Here is an 18,611-nt window from a genome sequence, read left to right on the forward strand (position 1 = left end):
AGGGCCCACGCTGTGATAAGCAATAGGTAGGTGACTTCTATAAACTGCCTAAATCTTCCTAATAGGCTGGCAGAATAGGAACTGATGTCCCTGCCTTCTACCTGAGCAAACTGGCTCAGAGCGGTCAGATGACTTTCCCTCCGTCATTCGATCACCGAAAGATGAAGAAGGGGCTTTAGCCCAACTTTCAGTCTTGCTCCAAAGTTTGTGGTTGTCTCTGGAACATTCCGGGACCTGAGGCCTGGTGGAGCTGCTGCCGGCTCGTTCCGTTCAGGTCTCTGTGCGCTGAAAGCCTTCAGTTTTGGGGCTGTTTTCCCAATCTTCCTCACCTTGCCCTCTCCCCACCCCCACTGTTGCTGAGCTCTTTCCTTGCAGGACTGAGTTGTCAGGGAAGTCTGGAAACCCTTTGCCAGTTTGTGCTAATGACAGCCGCTGGCCACCAGAGGGCCACGGGCAAACATCTGCATTTGAGGAACCCAGGTGCCCTTTGTGGTTTGGTTTAACTTTCCTGAAAATACATGCCAGTTTATCTGTCAGGCTGATCGGCATGAAAGCTCACTCACAGACCCACAGTGGGTCTTCATGTGGGGTGACCAGTGGCCCTGTCATCCTTCCTTGCCACTCGGGTGGCATTTTACAAGGTTTAAACAGAGGGCTCTGCTGTAGAACCTCTAACTCCGAGACCTAGAAAACGGGGCCACACTCTGCTACAGGGGCCACCTCTCCATCTGCCTCCCACCCCCTCCACAGTTTCCCTTGCCAACCACAGGCTCACGTGAGCCATTCCAGGAGGTGTTACAGGGTCCTGGGACAGACCATTAAACTCAACAATGGGGTGTGGGGCACCTGTATGAGGCCCAAATTCCCAGGTGATTCATCAGGAAATGATTTCCCATAAGCCCCGGGGGCCAGAACAAGGTGAGGGACCCCATGCAAAGGGAATGGGCTGAAACTCTCCCATGAAGCCCCTCTGGGACAGGACCCCTAAGCCTCCATGCAGCTGGAGCAGAATCCCTTCAGAGCCTCTCTCCAGGACAAGGTCCCCGTGGTGGACAGAGATGGACACCTCCTACCTCCTCAGCCATTTGCATATTCCCAAGCCAAATCCCACACCCAGACCCTGAAAGCGCCCCTCCTGGTCAGAAATACAGGCAGATACTGTCCAAGAGAGCAAGAGACATCTGTCCTGTGACCAGGCCCAAGTCTCTCCCACCATCTGATCAAAACATAGCGCCCCACCCTCCAAGTCCTTCCCCAAGGCCCTTCCCCAAGGTCCCCTTCCCCAAGGCCAATAACTGGCTCTCAACTCCCATTTAAAATGCTTTCCACTGAGAGTGCGAAAAAAAAAGTCACAGACTTTTAGCAGTTCCAAGTTCCAGAACGCATGCCACATGCTGGGTTGATCACCAGATGCTCTTATCATCACCCCACCACACCTCCAGCCAGACTCTGACCCCTGGCCAGGGGTCTGAGCTCTGAGGCCAGTAGGGGAGAGCAAGACTTCAGAGCTGGTATGGGAGTCCTGTACTTACACAGACCTGCGGGGACTTCGCAGACCCAGGGACCGGGTAGGCCGTAGCCTTCCTTGCAAGGAGTGGAGAAGGGGCCCGGCTCAGTCATCCCCAAAGGCTGGGAAGAGGCACTTCTGCTGCCTTGTGAGGAGCCCCAGGCTGTGCCTCAGCTAAGAACATTCCCAGGAAAGAAGGCCCAAGAGCGGTTTCAGCTCCACTGAAGGACGGAACAAAGGGAGCACATGGCATTTGGGGAGAACATTCCAGAAATTTACTGGCTATAGACAGGGGCAGTGGTGAAAGAACCATCCTAAACAAAGTAAATGCAGAAGTTACTGTACGAGAAAGAACATGCAGAACACATACACTGACTCTCCCACCTGCCCTTCTCCCCACAAACACCACACAGCGACAATATCAGAAAAGCAAAGACAAAAGGAAATAACTGAATAAAGCAAAGAATTCTCCCTACTGTGATTCTAATAAAAGTTACTGACCAAGTGAGAAAAGGCTGTACTTTGCCTCCCTCTTTTCTTTATAAAATACACACTTGAAATTCCTGATGGAAATTTACCCAGTAGATGATAGCAGCTGGGGTCAACCGGTGCCCACAATCTCCCACGCAGCCAGCCTGCCTGGCTCATCGAAACTGAATTCCAGTCACTGCCCTCTCTCAAGTGACTTCATATCTCACTGTCATTTCCGCTGCCCACAGAAGCACAAACAGTGCAACAAATCAGGGTAATCCAATTTAGCTGGAGAGCTCCTGGAGCCCCGGCCAAACCTGGAAGCCTCTAGGCAGCAAAAGCCAGCAGAGGCAAGCGCCTGGATAGGGCAGCCAAAGAAAATCGGAACATACTTATAACCAAGAACTTATTGTTTATCGGAAATTTAAATTTAACTCTATGTCCTGTATTTTTATTTGCTACATCTGGCCCAGATGAAGGGACCTCAGCTGTAGGTCATACAGCCTTGGATGCCACCTGAGAGGCATGTGTAGGCCACCCACACATGTAGTAGCCAGCCACCTGTGTAGGCCAGCTAGGCTGAGGCCATCAAAGGGGCTATGGGTATGCCTATTTCCCTGCTAGAAGTCCTCTCTGGGATCACTGGCTCCCCACTTTCTGCTCAAATAGAAGTCACGGTCTGAGACACTCTTTTACCCTCTCATGCCCCCAAAACAGATTCTCAAAAATCCGAAGGGTAAAGGCAACAAGGAGGAGAATATGCCAATGCAATGCTGGGTTTCGGCCGGCCCTCCCTATCCCCTTTTCTCCATCTGGCCTTTACTGTTAACAGGAAATCACATTTCCACCTCCTTCCTCTCAAACTTTCCCTGCATACCGCGCAGCTCTGTACCCTTCCATCTTGCAAAGATCAGCTGTGTTTCTTCTGACCCCAAGAGACACTCCTCTCCACCTTCTTTCAGATTGCATGCCTTTAGTAGGAAACAGGGAGTCTGAATCCAGGCATATGGAGCTGGTGAGAGGATGTGGGGAGGGGGCCGGCACAGGAAGCCAAAGCAAAGAATCTGTTCAAACATTTGCTGAGCAATCCATCGTGGGCTGTACACCCAGAAGGCACACAGAAGCTATTTCAACAATCAAGGTTAGGACAAAAATTTTCCTCCTTTCCCTGGGTTAGCAACTTCAAATCACCAATATTTCCACTTAGGTGATCGTGGCAAAAAGAGGACTAGAAAGAAAAAAGCCCACATTCTTAGACTTGTTGCACACTCTGGGAGGGCGACTTGAGCACTCTGGCTTATCCCCAGTGACCGAGCCCGGCCCAGTACATGCAGGGGCTTTGTAACTGCTGAGCTGAACTTGGGCTGGCAGATACCTTGGGCTTGTTCAACCAGGCCCTGGATTCTAGCCAGCCACATCAGTTACCTAACAAGGTGAGGAAAGGCACAAATAAATCATTTGTGTTTAATTTTCAAAACATTTTAGTTAGTGGCTTTAAGTTTTTTTCCACCAACCTTTGCAGTTAGAAACAACTGGCAGGAGGACAGATTTACTTCCCTCCTCTCCCTGCCCTGTGAGGGGTACTAATTTACTGTGAAACTGTCCGAAGATGGGCTGGATGCAGGTGACTTCTGAATTCAGCCTGGAAGAATGAAGAAATGGGGGACCACCCCTCCCAAAAGCTTCATTTTTCTTGAGGGCCACACAATTCCTGTTTTAATAAGTTGCTGACTTCTTCCTGACATATCCAAAACACAGGTGCAAGAACCTAATTTTACGGATATAAAGTGAGCACTTTGAATAATGCCATAAAACGCATATTTTCGCCCCATTTGCTGGACGCAGGGCCCGATCTCTGTGGCTGACTGATGCTAAGTGAGAGTCTAGTCAGTGTGGGGCTCGCCAGCACCTTGGCAGGCCTGGAGCAACCCACCAGCCTAGGGTTTTATTCAGGGGTCTGGCACGCTGGAGTCGCCCCCTGAGTGGTGCAAGCTTGGCAGCGATATGAGTTTCCTAATGAGCTGGACAAAATTCTGATGCCTAATGGAGAAACGAGGATTGCGGAGACCCAGCCTATGGTGGTAGGACACGGGCACATCCGCGTGTAACTGCTAAATTTAGTATTAAGAGTTTGGCCCGGAGAGGTTACTCAGAGCAGGCAGGGGTGATAATCCAGAGTGAATAGTCCTCCATTTGTTTTTTTTGTTTGTTTGTTTGTTTGTTTTTTGTAAATCATCAGTGCTGGATACTGTGGGGGGAAAGTCTATAATACTATGTGTAGGTGCATCAAAAGAATAACAACAGTGGCTGCTATACTGCCATTAAAAGTCTCTCATTAAACCCTAAGTTCTAGAGAGGCAGGAGCAGGGCTTACATCCTGGCCCCAGTGTGAACGGGCACTGCCTGCTCTTTGAGGAGCCCGTCCAGCACACCAGCGCCAAAAACGAAGGATCCGTTCTCAGAGAGCTCACCAGCTCCTCTCGTTTCCCCCTTTGAAGTTAGGCAGCCAGGGCTGTTTTACTTTAAAACAAACAAATAAATGAATAAAAGGAACAGAATCCTTGAAATCAAATCTCAAGGTCTCTGAAAAGGACCCTGATTAAGTCTGTACTTCCCTCTGAGTGTCTAAGACGGTGAGCCACTCTAAGGCAAGCACTAACTCTGTCAGTCTCCAAGTGCCCTTGATTTTGTTAGAAAGATTGGAATCGCATCCCTAGAAGATGCAAGGTTCCCAGTTCCACTGTCTTTGCTTCTCTGCACAAGTGGTAAAATCACAGACCACCACCGAGGGAGAGGATTTAGTTCCCTGAATGGGTGATCCGAGGATGACTTTTACTAACGACCTGTTACAGGATAGGATTTTTGGGCACAAGCTGTAACCATGGGTACACGGGAACCTGTTCTGTGCCTCGCAGACTCAGGCTCCCATCTCTCACGTCTCTACACGGAGCAGGCCGTGCATCACCACAGAACCGGCCGACAGGACAGGCCCTGGGATTTGCTCCGGGGGTCTGATACTTCTGGTGTGATTCCAGTTATCTTATCTCTCCTACAGAAGGCTCTCTGGGCAAGTCCTCAGTGCCAAACAGGGACTGCTTTCCTCTGAAGGGTGGAGGTGGAGCCCCCCCCCCCCCCCCCCCCCCATGCAGGGCTCACAGGCAGTTCTGTTTGGAGCTAGCAGGGCTGCACGATGCAAGGAACAGCAAATTCACAGGTAATTCCCGTGGTGGGAAGGACGAACAAGCGGTGAACCAGGGAACAAACACGCATTTAACCTTAGGCTCCTCACGTCTGTGGCCCTGCCACATGTCTGCGAGGAAGATCCAATATTTATAAGCAGAACACTAAGTCACACTTGATGCAAAGTCCACTGAGTACTCTTTTTGTAAAAAGCAGTTAAAGCACTGGGCAACTTGTTTTAAAAAATATAAATCAGCACCTGTCAACAGGGTACAACTTACTAAATCAAGTCCCCTGCGGGGCTCATCTTTTAACATTTTCCTAGTGACGCTCAACTGAAGACGAGTGCTCCAGGGTGAACAGGCAGGACAGGAGGAAGGCAGCCGCAGCCCCTGCCAACCCTCGCTACGTCCTTGATGGATAGTGGAATCCAACTGATGAGCAGCAGATGGCCCCGTTATTATTCTGGGAAAGATTAGTGCTTTCCCCAAAGGAAAGTTAACAACTATTTTAACCACCACAGGATAGCAGGGATAACCATGCCGTGTGATGAGAGAGACTTCTGTTTAGGAGGAAAAGCACCTGTAGAGACTCCGGGATCCGCTAACCTCCCTCTGGGAGAGCCGGCCCTAGGAGCCATTGGTAAAACCAGCAGGCCTGACTGCTGCCTGGCGTCCTGCAGCCCGCCTAGACTTCTCGTGTCCTCTCTGGTTTTGTACAGAGCTTTGGGACTGGCGGTGGGAGAAAGAGAGTCAACGATGGGGGTCAACCTCTGCTCAGGGACCGCACACCCTCAGTGCTGATGCCCAATGGTGTCTGCATTCCATACCTCAGCAGTCAGAAGGCAACCCGTGAGCTTGCCCGGCCAGTGGGCTCCGTGAGTGGGGGAGAGGGAAAGGTGGGCTGTCCATGTAGAGGAACCGACCACCAGAGAAGGGAAAAGAGAGCCTAGAAGTCCTCTGGAAGAGGGGAGTGCACAGGCCCACACGGGCGCCTCGGCGGGGCAGCTACAGAGGGAGAAGCTGTTGAGGTCTGCCCTTCCTCAAGCTCCAGCCGAGAAACCTACAACGTTCCCTTTTAAAGTTATGTTTTTCTAGGGCTGTTTTCATTTCCAGTGGGATTCCAACTGAACAGCAAACTAATTAATCTTGGAATCAGAGCAGATGATTTGGGGGATGGTCTTGGATCACCCGGACCCCAGGGCACATCTGGGAGAAGAGGGGCCACGGAGCACTCGCTAGTTCACACACAGATCCTAACTCGCCCACGGCTGAGGGTGGCTTTCACAAATGAAAATGTAAAACACGGACAGTGACCCTGCCATAGGGATACTGTATCTAACAAAAGCAACTCCCGAAGGCTTCATTTCCTTGCTCATTTTGGGTGTTTTTTTTAATCATTTAAGGTCAACTTTAACCAAAGCACAGATGCCTATATAAGCCTAGCATTCTCTGGCCCAAGCACTAGTGAAGACATTTCCTCCCACACAAATAAAAATTGAAACAAAATTTCAAAGGAAAAAAAAATGAAAATAAAAGAATGTGAAAAGAAATACAAATCAAAGAAATTTATTGGGTGCTGACAAAAATACATAATACAAAAAACAAAACAAAACACAAACACAACAGAAACAAAACCAGAAACCCCACCCCAGCGGGCCCACGCGCCTGAGGTACTGACAGCGCGCAGTCCCAGAAGCCCCGCAAAGCATTGCACTTAATTCATGAGGACCTCCATCTGCACCAGCCTTGCATTGGTGTCCCCAGACGTCCGGTAGGGGATCATCCCAGCAAAGGTAATCAGGGCTCGGGCTTGGCTTCGGAGTTGCTGAGAAAAAGGGAAAGAAGAGAAGAAGACCAGTGAGCTTTCGCGTCTGGGTACAATACTGGGAACAACCACCGTGTTCTTCCATTTTCTACCCCCTGGTGTCAGGGGGCAGCTTTCCGGTGAGTGGATGAGAGTCTCACCCTCAACTGTCATGTTACCCATAAGGTGCAGACTTAAGCAAAGCTGGTCCACTGAGGCCCCACTTCCAAAACCCTTCTACTAAGCAAAAGACAGACGGGGTTGCCAGACAAGCTGCCTCGCCTGACACACGGGACCAGCTTCTGACACAGCCCCGTGCTTCAGATGGCCTGCTCTCCTTCTCTGAGCCTCCTGCTCTCTCCTGGCTGGTTTCTGACCACCTGCTTCTGTGGGGGTCTGAGCTTCTCAGACCTCCCCACAAAGTGGGTCCAGTCACATTCTGGCTCTTTTCCTCTCCTGCTTCTTCCCTTTTCTTTCCTCCCATGCCTCCCATTTCTTCTTTCCTGACATAAGCGCTGGGCCCTCCATTCCTCGGTAATAATATTTATGAGATTCCTAGATTGTTCCAGGAGGGAAGAAGATTTAAATTCAGGTAGTTCCAGTAACAGGAAAAAAAAAAAAAAAAAAAAAAAAAAAGACAATCTTCACCCTGATTTCCAGGGTATAAATTACTAAATACAGAATAAAGAAACTTAGAAGAACAGCTTCGGGTTGCCCCGTGTTGAGATGTGTTGGATGCTTATAGCAGCAAGAAAGGAAACTAGATCTGGAGTAGAAAAGGAGTCTACAAACCTCTTTTAGACCAGTAACAAGACTTTTAAGGATAACTCAGGGGTCACTTCCTAAGGACCATTCAAGAAGAAATCTGAAAGCCATGGGCTTTTTACCTGATAGATGAAATAAACTGGCAAGCATATATCCTAATTAATGTCCAAACCGAAAGAAATTTTTACTTTATGATGAGAGTACCCATTAGATTTTCTTCAAAAGTGCACGGGCTCTCATGCGTCATCTGAAGCTACTGTAAGTGAACTTTAGGAGTGTTCAGGCAGAGGGACTCACCCCCTTAACGGGCAGCTCTGCACTTTATAGCACGAAGCCACTTCTCGGGCAGGGAGCTTTTACACAGAAGTCTCTCTGTGACCCTGCTCATCCCTAGCTTTCAGAGAAAAGGTGTAGTGGGTGACAGGCAGACAGGAGAATGGCTTTATTCATGGTATGTGAAAACCAAGGGCCTAAAAAAGAAAGCTTGAGACACACAGAACGTGAGTTCAGCTGGTCCTGAAACTATTCCCTTCACATGTGGGAAAAGGCCTGCAAGGCCACAGCGGCACTCTCTGTGGGGGCAGCCACCCGCCCCCCCCGCCCCGCCGCCCTATGAGGAGCCCACAGAGCACCGGAAATGTCCACCACCTCAACACTTGTCTGCCAAGGCCCAGGCACAATGAGCCACTGCTGGCACGTCTCCTGACGTGTATCTTTTATGCGGTCCAGGTTCTAGCCTGCCCAAAGGGTGGATGGCAGACCAGCAGCTGCCTCTGGGGCACCCGGGGATGGGCCTACCACTCAGTGGACCATTCCCAGCACTGCCACCTACGCTGCTGACGGTGAAAACTTCCACCATCACTCACTAGACAGCAATTCTGCCACGACACTGCCTGTAGGGTCACAGCTGAGAGAGCCCCCCCACACACCCTTGGAGGCAGAAGACAGGATTTCAAACATTAAGTGGCGAAGTTAAGGGAAAGGTAGTTTTCATGGGGTCAAGCACCTACGCCCTTTTGTCAAATCAACTGGACAACATATGCCGTGCAAGCCCCAGGCTCCCATCCACCTGGACCTGACTTGAGCCACACGATGCTAGAGGCCCCAAAGGCAGCGGAAGGAGCCCTGGCCGCATGTCAGACGGCTCAGCTTCCAGACACGGCTCCTTCACCATCACCTGAGGGGCCTGCAAAAGCAAACTGCTTCCTGACCCGGGGCCTCAGTTCCCTCAGCTGTAAAATGGGGATAACAATCACTGCCTCAAGGTACCTCTCTGGGGTCACTGAGAGGTTCAGATGAGGGCAGAAACAAGGTTTGAATCAAATTCATCGTTGACCAGAAGTACTTATGATTCTGATGAAAGTGCTGAGCTGAGACTCACAAAATAACCTTCCGATTTCAAAATGTGTATGAAATTCCTATGGAATCACCACAAATTAGTATTCTGTTTGATTTTTTAAAAGGTAGTATCTGCAGACTTCACTTTTTTTTAAAACTTGAGAGCAGCGGCGATCCCGTTAACGTTCGATTTCTTCTGAGAGCCTGACACAAGGTTTACTCAGCAGCTAGGCGGTAAGGAAAGAGCATTTGGGGTCATGAGCAGGGGTCTCATGAGGTGCCGAGGACAGTAGACCAGAAAGGTGGTTCTCAGCGATGGTTCTGGCCAACGCTGGGATCTTACAGAGTCACGGTCCTCGACGACTCGCTGGGGCCTGGATGCCGAGGACGGACTTGTCCCTTTGAGCCTCTTAAACTGTGTGAACAAGATGTTCATGGTGGCGAGAAGCACTTCTGAGAGGTTGTGCCTGATCTGCCCAGAGAAAAACACATGAAGTAAGGAGAGAGCACCGAGCCCTGGGGCCAACAACCAGTGTATGTCCAAGCACGTCACGTCCCACAGCTGCCAGGGAGAGAACTACAGGGTCACCAAAAAGCAGCCAATGGCATTGCCATGTCAAGCATGAGAGCAAAGCGCAGGCAATGCTGATCAGGTGAGACAGATTATTCTTCTCCTTTCTGTATGCTATTCCTCCTAGGCATAAAGAGGGGCAGCGAGCCAAAAGCATGCTGACCGTATCTGGCCACTATGTAGGCTTGGACTGGCCAGCAGAGTGATTACCGTAAGAAGTCTGGATTTCAATGTCAGTAGGTAGGGATGTGCACACTGGTTCTCCAGGCCCCGCCACTCCCCACTATCTTAGACCTGCCAGACTGTCTCCACGGAACCTGCCCGGCCCTAGCAGAGTCGTTGGGAGCGTCTTCAAGGGCAGACCCTGGTGCACCACTTCATTCCCTAATGCAGTGAACGGTATATCCCGGGGAAGGCAAGAAACAACAACAGGGGAAGTGGCTGGGGTAGAAATGACAGCAGGTAAGAAAGGCAGGTCGGCAAGGGGCAAGACCTTCTAAACTGAGTACCGTAGCAGGCAACAGCCCCCCACGTGCAGAAGCTGGCCTTCCCTCTTCCTCTAAAACAGAAACATGTCTTCATAAGAGGTATTTGCTTACTGTGTAACGGTTTTAAATGGAAACAGCTAGTGACATCCCAGGGCCAGGCAGCTGGCCCTGTGTCTGTGGTTCCAGAGAAGAGTTTTTTACATGTGGGAACAACCAGAGAAGTCCTGGGCCAGTCCAGATCACAGAAGCCAGAATTTCTGGGGTAGGCCTTGGGTATGAAGATTTTTTACAGCTCTCTTAGAAATTCCAGTGGGCAGCTCAGCTGCGCACCCTTGGGCTAGACAGTGGCAATGTGCTAGAAACTCTGCAGAGAGACAGTGGCTCTGGGGCTCATGGGCTGGCAACTGAGTCCATGGTCACTGTTCTGCTTCTCAAGACAAACAGTTCAGAGAAGCGAAAGAAGGAGGTGTATCATGGTGCATGTGTCATACACCCAATGGAACTACTTAAGGAAGATCAGAGTTAAGCACTAAGATTCCCTCTAGAACAAGTGGATAATACAGATTTAAACCAGACCACACAGGATCAACCAGGAATCTGTGCCCCCAAGAACATGTCTAATCACTAAAGAGACTGTGTTTTCTGAGTCAGGGATTTGGACAATGACCTGATAGGGATACGTGTACTCACAGAAAACCAACCCAGGAATATCTGAAATTGGACTCGCCTTAGAAAACTCAGTCTACACGGTTAGTGTACTGGGACTCTTAACGTCACCAGCTACACTAAAACAAAAGCTTTCAGCAGAAGTGGGGAAAAAATTCCATCATGCAGGAAGAAAAGGACTCACTTCATCACTGAAATTTCTGAAGGCAGCCACTCTCTCTTCCACACTTTCCTGATTCAGGGGCACCAGCTTCAAACGATCGATGATCTGTTTAAAACAAAACCCCACCGCCTGCATATGAAATAACCATCAGTCATCTTGTCTCCTTAGACAGACAGCAAGCATCTCACATGTTACAAAGGGCTCTTTTCAACGTTTATTTATTTTTGGGACAGAGAGAGACAGAGCATGAACGGGGGAGGGGCAGAGAGAGAGGGAGACACAGAATCGGAAACAGGCTCCAGGCTCCGAGCCATCAGCCCAGAGCCTGACGCGGGACTCGAACTCACGGACCGCGAGATGGTGACCTGGCTGAAGTCGGACGCTTAACCGACTGCGCCACCCAGGCGCCCCACAAAGGGCTCTTTAATACAAAATACTACCTTCCCTCAAACACACAAAGGCTTTGGTCTTTCTAATTTTCTGACTGAATTCCCAACCACATTTTCTGAGGCAATTCTAAAATTCAGAGATTGCAAGTTACTCCAAGAAATCTCTCCATTTTCAGACTAATGAGGAAAGGAATGGGGAGCGGAGAGAAAAAAGAGCAACACAGAAATCCCCTTTCAAGTCCCAGGGTGATACTTGTCTTCTTTGCTTAACAGGCACGTTGGTAACATTTCCTTTGTTTTAGATGAATCCCATATAGTGTTTTGGATTTCCAAGGGCATACATCAACCTGCACTTCAAATAGCCCTCTTAAAACTTACATCAAAGGCTCTGTCAATATGACCACTGTGATACTCGTCAAAAAAGGTGATCAAGTCCAACAGAAGATAGAACGTGGAGTCCACAAATTTATTGGCACTGATTCCCTGAGCCCTATACCTGAAAGACAAAAAAAGAGGGAAGAGGGGACAGGGATAATTATGAATTTCTATGCAATTTGTAACTTTAGAATAGCATTTGAAAAATGTCAAAACCTCTTGAAATCTCTAGGTGAGGTGAATTAAGGAGTGGAAAATAGCGTTTCTTTTCCAATGGCCAAGAAGTTGATGGTGGATTTGATACGAATCCATCTGCAAATATTCTGCACGAAGCATGGCTCTCTAGCCTCGGCCACCATTAAGCATCCAAATCTCCAGGAAGGATAAAAAGGTTCTGATGGGTCAAAAGTCCAGTGGCTACCACTGTAGAGTGTTTGCTAAATGGATTATTTGATCAGGAGTCTTCTTCTGTGCTACCCCAGGAAAGCATCTCGAACCCAGTTTTCTCTAAGTCACTTTACTAGGAGTATCTGTAGAGAGCACAAAAGGTAATGACTGTGGCCTCAGCCTGGGAGCTCCACCAAATAAAGTCTGATAACTCCGTTATCTCACCAAAGAAGGAAGAAGGTGGCTCTTAAACACTGGCCACTACCATCTCTAAGAATTCCCCCGTCCACCTATCACTAGCTTCGCTCCAGAATGTCTTTAAGATGGCTTATAACTGTGTATAGATGAGTACAATGCCCAGAGTTAAACTTAATGAGCAAGATTAGAATGTTGACATATGCTTTCATACCCTTCTTTCTAGCAAAACTTTGAAGTCTGATAGTGACAAGTACTGGTTATGATGTGAGGCAAAAAGAACTCTCAAGCAGTGCTCGGGGGATGGGGAGACTCTGGAAGGCCACCTGATGTGACTAGTAAAGCTGAAGACGCATGTGGTGGGCACGGGCGGCCTGGCACTGGCGCCGTGCCCCCTCGGAGCCAGCTCTCGGTCTTACCGTTCCGCGATGGAGAGCGCCATGTTCTTCAGCCTCTCTTTGTTGGACTGTGGTGCGCTGATCTGGGGGACAACAGGGCTGAGCAGTTTGTTCATCAGCTCTAGCACCTTGTCAGCATTCTGTTCAATTTTTTAAAATTAAGGAAGGAATTGATTATAAATAATCAGTAAAAGAGAAAAGGAAAAACAAAATAACCAAAAGAGGGAACGTTCTGGGGTGATGGATTAAAACATTCTGCACCTTGATCTGGATGATGGTTACAGATATACACCTATGGAAAGCTCATCAAGCTGGACCCTTAATGTCCGCGCATTCTTCCACATCTTAATTAGAACTCAATCAAAACATCTCTGAATTAACAAAAAATGAACTATAAACCTTCTTTTGGCCCACTTTTCTCAGTTTATAAAAGAAAGAGCATAATCTTTTTTAGGCCACGTAATGATCAGCAGTCACCATATGTCCTCATGTCGAAGTACTTATTCTAGTTCTCTCGAAGCACCTCAGCTGTCACCGCCTTCCCTAACACACAGGCCTCACGAGCGTGTCTGTGGCGACCAGAAGGGTAAGCACGAAGGCATTTTGTCCCAAAGCTTCACCATCGAAATGTGATGGACGCCTATTCTGCTGCCAAGTGAGATGAGAGCTCAAGGCCTACAGGATGTCCGGGCAATATGTTGTTCTTATTTGGCAGAAATACTTTATGGGCAGAGGTAACTCCATAAAATGGGAATTTCACCCTGACCGGACCATTAACTGCCAAGCACTAGGAGAAAATGCCTCATCAGGACAGCAGTGCAACAGTGGCATTGTCAAACTGTTTGTGCATTTAATGCCAAAAGGCCGACGGATCTATTAAGTACAGAAGAAGGAAAAGGGCATGTCTTACCTTGGCAAGGTCATAGAGCTTTGCTGCTTCTTCAAACAGTCCTTTATTTTCTGCCACGGAAGCAACTTTGTTGATAATAGGCTTTGTGTCACTAGTAAACTTATCTATGACTCCAGGCTGACAAGACAAATTACAGAGGGGAGGAGGAGAGAGATGGGTACACAGAACTGTTAATTTAAACACACAGAAGCAGTTGGGATCTGAAAACGACTTTAACTGAAAATGCCTGCCCTAGGCAATGCATATATTTCATCTGCTAGACTCTGGCATTCTGGAAGATGTAAGGTCCTATTAAACATATGAAAGGGACCAAGGAAACTACAGATGAAGAAGCAGACTCACGGGCAGCACAGAGGAGTCAGCAATAAGACGTCTGTGCTGCCTGATTGTCCAAAATGATCCAGAGGGTAGGTGAAAGAGTCAATGATTTTAAATTTGCTGATGCGTAGGCACTAGGAGGAAAAACCAGGAGGCTCAGAGAAAATACCTGAAAGGTTCTGGATTTGTTTTCTAAGACAGATGGTAAAAGAAATTCGGTACTGAAAAAATACATGGCAAATGGCATCAGGATATTTTTTTTAAAAATCACCATTAACATTCAACAGCAACCAAATGGTCAGGAGAGCACGAGAGGCCTTAGGAACCACAGAAGAGCTAGTGTGGACAGAGTGACATCTGACAGGCTATTCTGATTTTCCATCAGCGCTAGACCAAGTTGGGGTGACCTGCTCCTGCCACCCTGGAGGCAGCACAGGAGACAAGTGAAGAGCATGGGCTCTGGAGTCACGAAGGACTGGGTTCAAATTCCAGCTCCCTTCTTACTAGCTGTGTGATCCTGCGGGAAATAATGAACTGCTCTTGTTTTCTTTTCCTCATTTGAAAACCACCTTGTTGGATCATTATTGTGGTGATTAGTTAAAAAATACCTATAAAGCATTCAGCACAGTGCTTGGCAAATGTCACTGCTCAATAAGCATGGCCACTGTCACCAGTACTGTCACTGTCTGTTCTTCTGAGCTGGAAGGTGTGCACATTGTGAGCTCATCTTGAGATTGCTGGGTCCAAACCACCCATTTTTACAAGTGAGGAAAGGGAGTCCCTGAGAGAGGCAGGTGACTTTCCCAAAGCCACCGGGAGAATGCCTGTGTGGGGTCAGGACTGGGTTTTGGCACCAGGGGCCCTGCCCCTTTTGCTATGGCTCCCACTGCGCACGACAGGTCTCAGGGAATCACTAAGGTCACAGGCACAGCTGTATCTCCAGGGTCAGAGTGAAGTTCTCAGCCCTCAGAAACTACCTTCTGAGAGAGGTCAAGCATATTTCTAACTTTTTTATCTGGGGAGAGTAGATGCAGTAAATAATTCCTTTTCTTGCCTATTTTCTGAGCCAAGAATGACAGAAATGCAGCCTTCTTAGCTCAAAAATCAGCAGGCATGAACAGATGAGTCCTCTGCACATAATAAAGAAGCTATCTGATCAGGGCGCCTGGCTGGCTCAGTCAGTAGAGCCTGTTGACTCTTGATCTCGGGGTTGTGGGTTCAAGCCCCCTACTGGAGGTAGAGATTACTAAGAACAAAAAAGCTATCTCGCTATACATTTACATAGTTTAGAGAAACAGAAATGTGTGTTAAGATCAAGGGCATCATTTGTGGCCATTCTTCGTTGCTTAAACTACAATTTCATTAAGACCTGCATCTTTACTACTTTGAATCCTAAGATTTAACTACATTCTTTTGACAACTGTACATCCCCAACTGCAAACTAACACATCTCTAGAGGCACATTTAACCCACCTTTCTACTTCCATCATTCTCTAGTTTCCCAAGAATCATATCGAACTGTGGAGACAAAAAAAAAGTGTACTCAATTTACTGGACAACGATATACACACAATCCACAATTCTCTGGACACAAAAGAGAGGAAGAAAACAGGGGAGGCAGGAGAAGTTTTACATGAATCAGAAAACAGTGAGACTGAATCAGTATTTTCGCGATCAGAAACCAAGAAAGCAGAGACAACCGAACCCCCCCGCTAACCTCGCCCCGGGCCTTATCCGCCACAGCCATGCTAGCGTGACCACACAGCATCACGTCAGCACGGGTGTGTGCACTGCAAATCGTGGGTGGGAGAAAGGAGGGACCGACGTACCTCTCGACTTTCTATCACAAGCTCACTCACGCAGCGCAAAAACATGTTTTCTCCTTGACTATCTTTCTCATCCCTGGAAGGGGACAAAAGCAACACGGTTTCTGGCGTGGACCTGAGGTCTCTAATCGTTCTCAGGATGACAGAGATGAAAGCCAGCCGAAGTCAACGGTCAAAAGTGGGTGTTACCTGAGGAAGTAGAAGTACTGGAGTGCCTCCCTCGGGTCTGTGGACTCAAACTTGCGGGTGTACAGCATGAGTAGCCGCACAAAGTTCAGCCGCCGCATGCAGGGAGGGTCGCCAGGCTCGTGGCTGACTGCACCGTGGGGGACAGAACCGGTCACGACCACCCTGCCCCTCTGACCCAGGCAACCAGGAATTATGGGAGCTGAATCCAAAGACCCTGCAGCCTGGCCAACGTTTGCCAATGTAAGCTGCACTACCCTGTCCTCAGCTGCTTTCCAAGCAGAGTGGGGGAAATGGCATTCTGGAGTCCGTCACTAGCGTGCTGCTCTCACACTGGAAGGTGGAGACAGCTGACCGTTACGGCACGCGCTCTGAGGAGACCTGGCTGCACTGCTAAGGAGTCTGCAGGCATTCATCCACATTCGTCTTCTGCCCCTCTTCAGACTCTCCCGCCCCGGGCAGGTGGGCACAGAAAGTGGCGGCTGGGGTTTCGGATTAGGGCCCTAACGGAATGTGACTCAGGACTCCAGGGACTGCTTCCCGCTCCATTCTCCGGACGGTCCGACCGACTGGCCACAGAGCTAGCCCTCCACACAGTGCTACCTCCACTGCCCTGACACGATTTGTACCGTGTGCCCAAAGCCTTGGTGGTGGCAGGTGCGTGTGTGCTGCCGCCCGATGGGGGAGGGGGTGAGCGATGGGGATGCCAGTGCCAACAAATACTCACGGAGCTGAGCACTCTGTCCCGAGGATTTTAAAAGCAGCTTCAGCTCAAAGAGGACCAGCGCCACGTGGACTGCATGGCAGCGCAGCCGCTCCATGCGGAAGAGAAAAGCGATGGCAGCCTCGAACTGTGCCGTCAGGAAGAGTACTTGGAAGTACAGGAAGGGCTGCTGGTTTACCGTGAAGTGGGACTCGCCTGGGGGAGGAGGAGGCGAAGCTGACTCAGGAGCCAGGCTCTCAGCAGCCCCGATCCCAGGCAGAAGCCCCGTGTGCTCAGAGGACCTGCTGACAGGATGAAGGGGGCCCCGGGCACGGTGGACTGCCACAGGAACCATGACCTGGTTCCACAACCTTCTCCAGACCTCACAACACAACTGGCGAGTGGGGTCGTGCTGTAAAACCCAAACCGCTTGCATAAGTGGGAGAGAAACAGAGTTCAGGACCTTAGGACAATACATAAAAGAGGCTGTTTATCTCCTTTGCCCTGCAAAGAGTCACTCGATAAGGAGAGGAATGAAGATTTCAAAGACACTTCAGTTCACTCAGATTCACAGGTAAGTGAATTCAATAAATGCTGGCCACTAGTTGGGACCTTCTTTTGCTCCCAGAATTCTTAAACAGAAACAGTGAGGAGGGAGAGCTATGTCCCCCTCATTTATGCTCAGATACAGTCATTGCGAGATCCACAAGGAAGCAATAGCCAAGTCCTACCTCTGTCTCTCCCTGAGCAAACGTCTACGAGAGCAGTTCAAAGAACTGGAGTAAAACAGCTTACTGTATATGACCATATAAGTCACACACACTGCTTGAGCTCACATGGCCTCTACTTAAATTTGAAATCATTGATCTATTGTGTTGTGTTCTGAAGATCCGGAGTTCAGAGACGAAGGACGTTCCTAGAGGAAAGCTAAGTTGTGACCTTAGGTGGACAAGACAGAGAAAGTAGTTCTGTTCAGGATATCTTACCATAGTCTTCCAACAACTGTTTCTGGAACTGTGAAAGAGTGAGCCTGTCTTGTGGGGAGCTGGTGCCGTCGTCATCAAAACACACTTGGTTCAACTAAACCCCCAAGAGAAACACATGCATTGGTACAAACTACTTCCTGAGCCAGGCATGCAGGCCTGTCGCTGCTCAGCAGCTCGAGGCTGTGCTAATGGCTGTGGTTACTGGTTGAGAACTATACAACAAAAAACGGGGTCAAGAGGCAGGAAATCCACTAGCCCTATCACCCTACTGGCATCACACATTAAGCAGGTAAAATGTGTGTGCGGAACACAAGCAGAGGGAAGGGGCTAACGCCCTGCTCAGGCAAGGGAAGTGGTGCCTGCCTTCAGCCACAGGTAGTCCTCGGTTTTGTCAGCTACTTCGCTCTGGTTGTCGGTGATGTCGCATCTGCCAATGATACAGTACACGGCCCGCTTGTAGGGGTCCGTGTTGTTCCTGAGGGCCCTGCGGTAATGCAGTCGGAGCTTGTTCTCTGTGGCTGGTGACAACCTAAAGACACAAGGGAACAGACAGCTTAGATACACATGCTGAAGACCCTCAGGGGTACCTGCAAGCACCCCGGGTCCCAACCACATAGCAGAGTTGCGCAGCCTTCCTTCATAGACACCACCCCAGCCACATCCCCCGCTACCACCATTTTCATCCAACGTGTGGCCACCAACACCTTCGTCTCCCCCGCCTGCCGGCTTCCTCTGGCAGAGGCCGTCAGGGGCACGTCAGAAATGCTGGGGAATTAATACTCCACCGCACTCCCCAGCAACCCTCAAGCCGTGATGGACAAAAGTGAGTCCTTCCCTTAAGTGTCTTGGCCCCCACTCTGACCTCCTTGCTCCCTTATACATGTAAGGTTACCTCCAAAATAAACTACTTGCACTCAGATCCTTGCTTCGGGGTCTCTACACCATTAACCCTACTTTAAACTCACTAATGCGAGCAAAGAGAG

At 49.2% G+C, this 18,611-nt stretch overlaps 1 protein-coding gene across 1 annotated transcript in view; it reads right to left on the reverse strand.

Annotated features, from left to right (window-relative positions):
* Positions 1-6,710: 6,710 nt before the first annotated feature.
* Positions 6,711-18,611, reverse strand: part of NUP93 (nucleoporin 93) — a 103,424-nt gene continuing 91,523 nt past the window's right edge. The window contains exons 11-22 of the mRNA XM_047834843.1: positions 17,992-18,157; positions 17,629-17,722; positions 16,667-16,858; positions 15,943-16,069; positions 15,757-15,829; positions 15,401-15,445; positions 13,610-13,726; positions 12,721-12,839; positions 11,723-11,840; positions 10,977-11,060; positions 9,411-9,539; positions 6,711-6,985 (exon numbers count right to left, since the gene is read on the reverse strand). Of these exons, the coding sequence (XP_047690799.1) occupies positions 6,875-6,985; positions 9,411-9,539; positions 10,977-11,060; positions 11,723-11,840; positions 12,721-12,839; positions 13,610-13,726; positions 15,401-15,445; positions 15,757-15,829; positions 15,943-16,069; positions 16,667-16,858; positions 17,629-17,722; positions 17,992-18,157 (1,375 nt within the window). The 3' untranslated portion in view covers positions 6,711-6,874. The remainder of the gene's footprint in view (positions 6,986-9,410; positions 9,540-10,976; positions 11,061-11,722; positions 11,841-12,720; positions 12,840-13,609; positions 13,727-15,400; positions 15,446-15,756; positions 15,830-15,942; positions 16,070-16,666; positions 16,859-17,628; positions 17,723-17,991; positions 18,158-18,611) is intronic.

This window comes from Prionailurus viverrinus, chromosome E2 (genome assembly GCF_022837055.1).
Source record: "Prionailurus viverrinus isolate Anna chromosome E2, UM_Priviv_1.0, whole genome shotgun sequence".
NCBI classification, from domain to species: domain Eukaryota; kingdom Metazoa; phylum Chordata; class Mammalia; order Carnivora; family Felidae; genus Prionailurus; species Prionailurus viverrinus.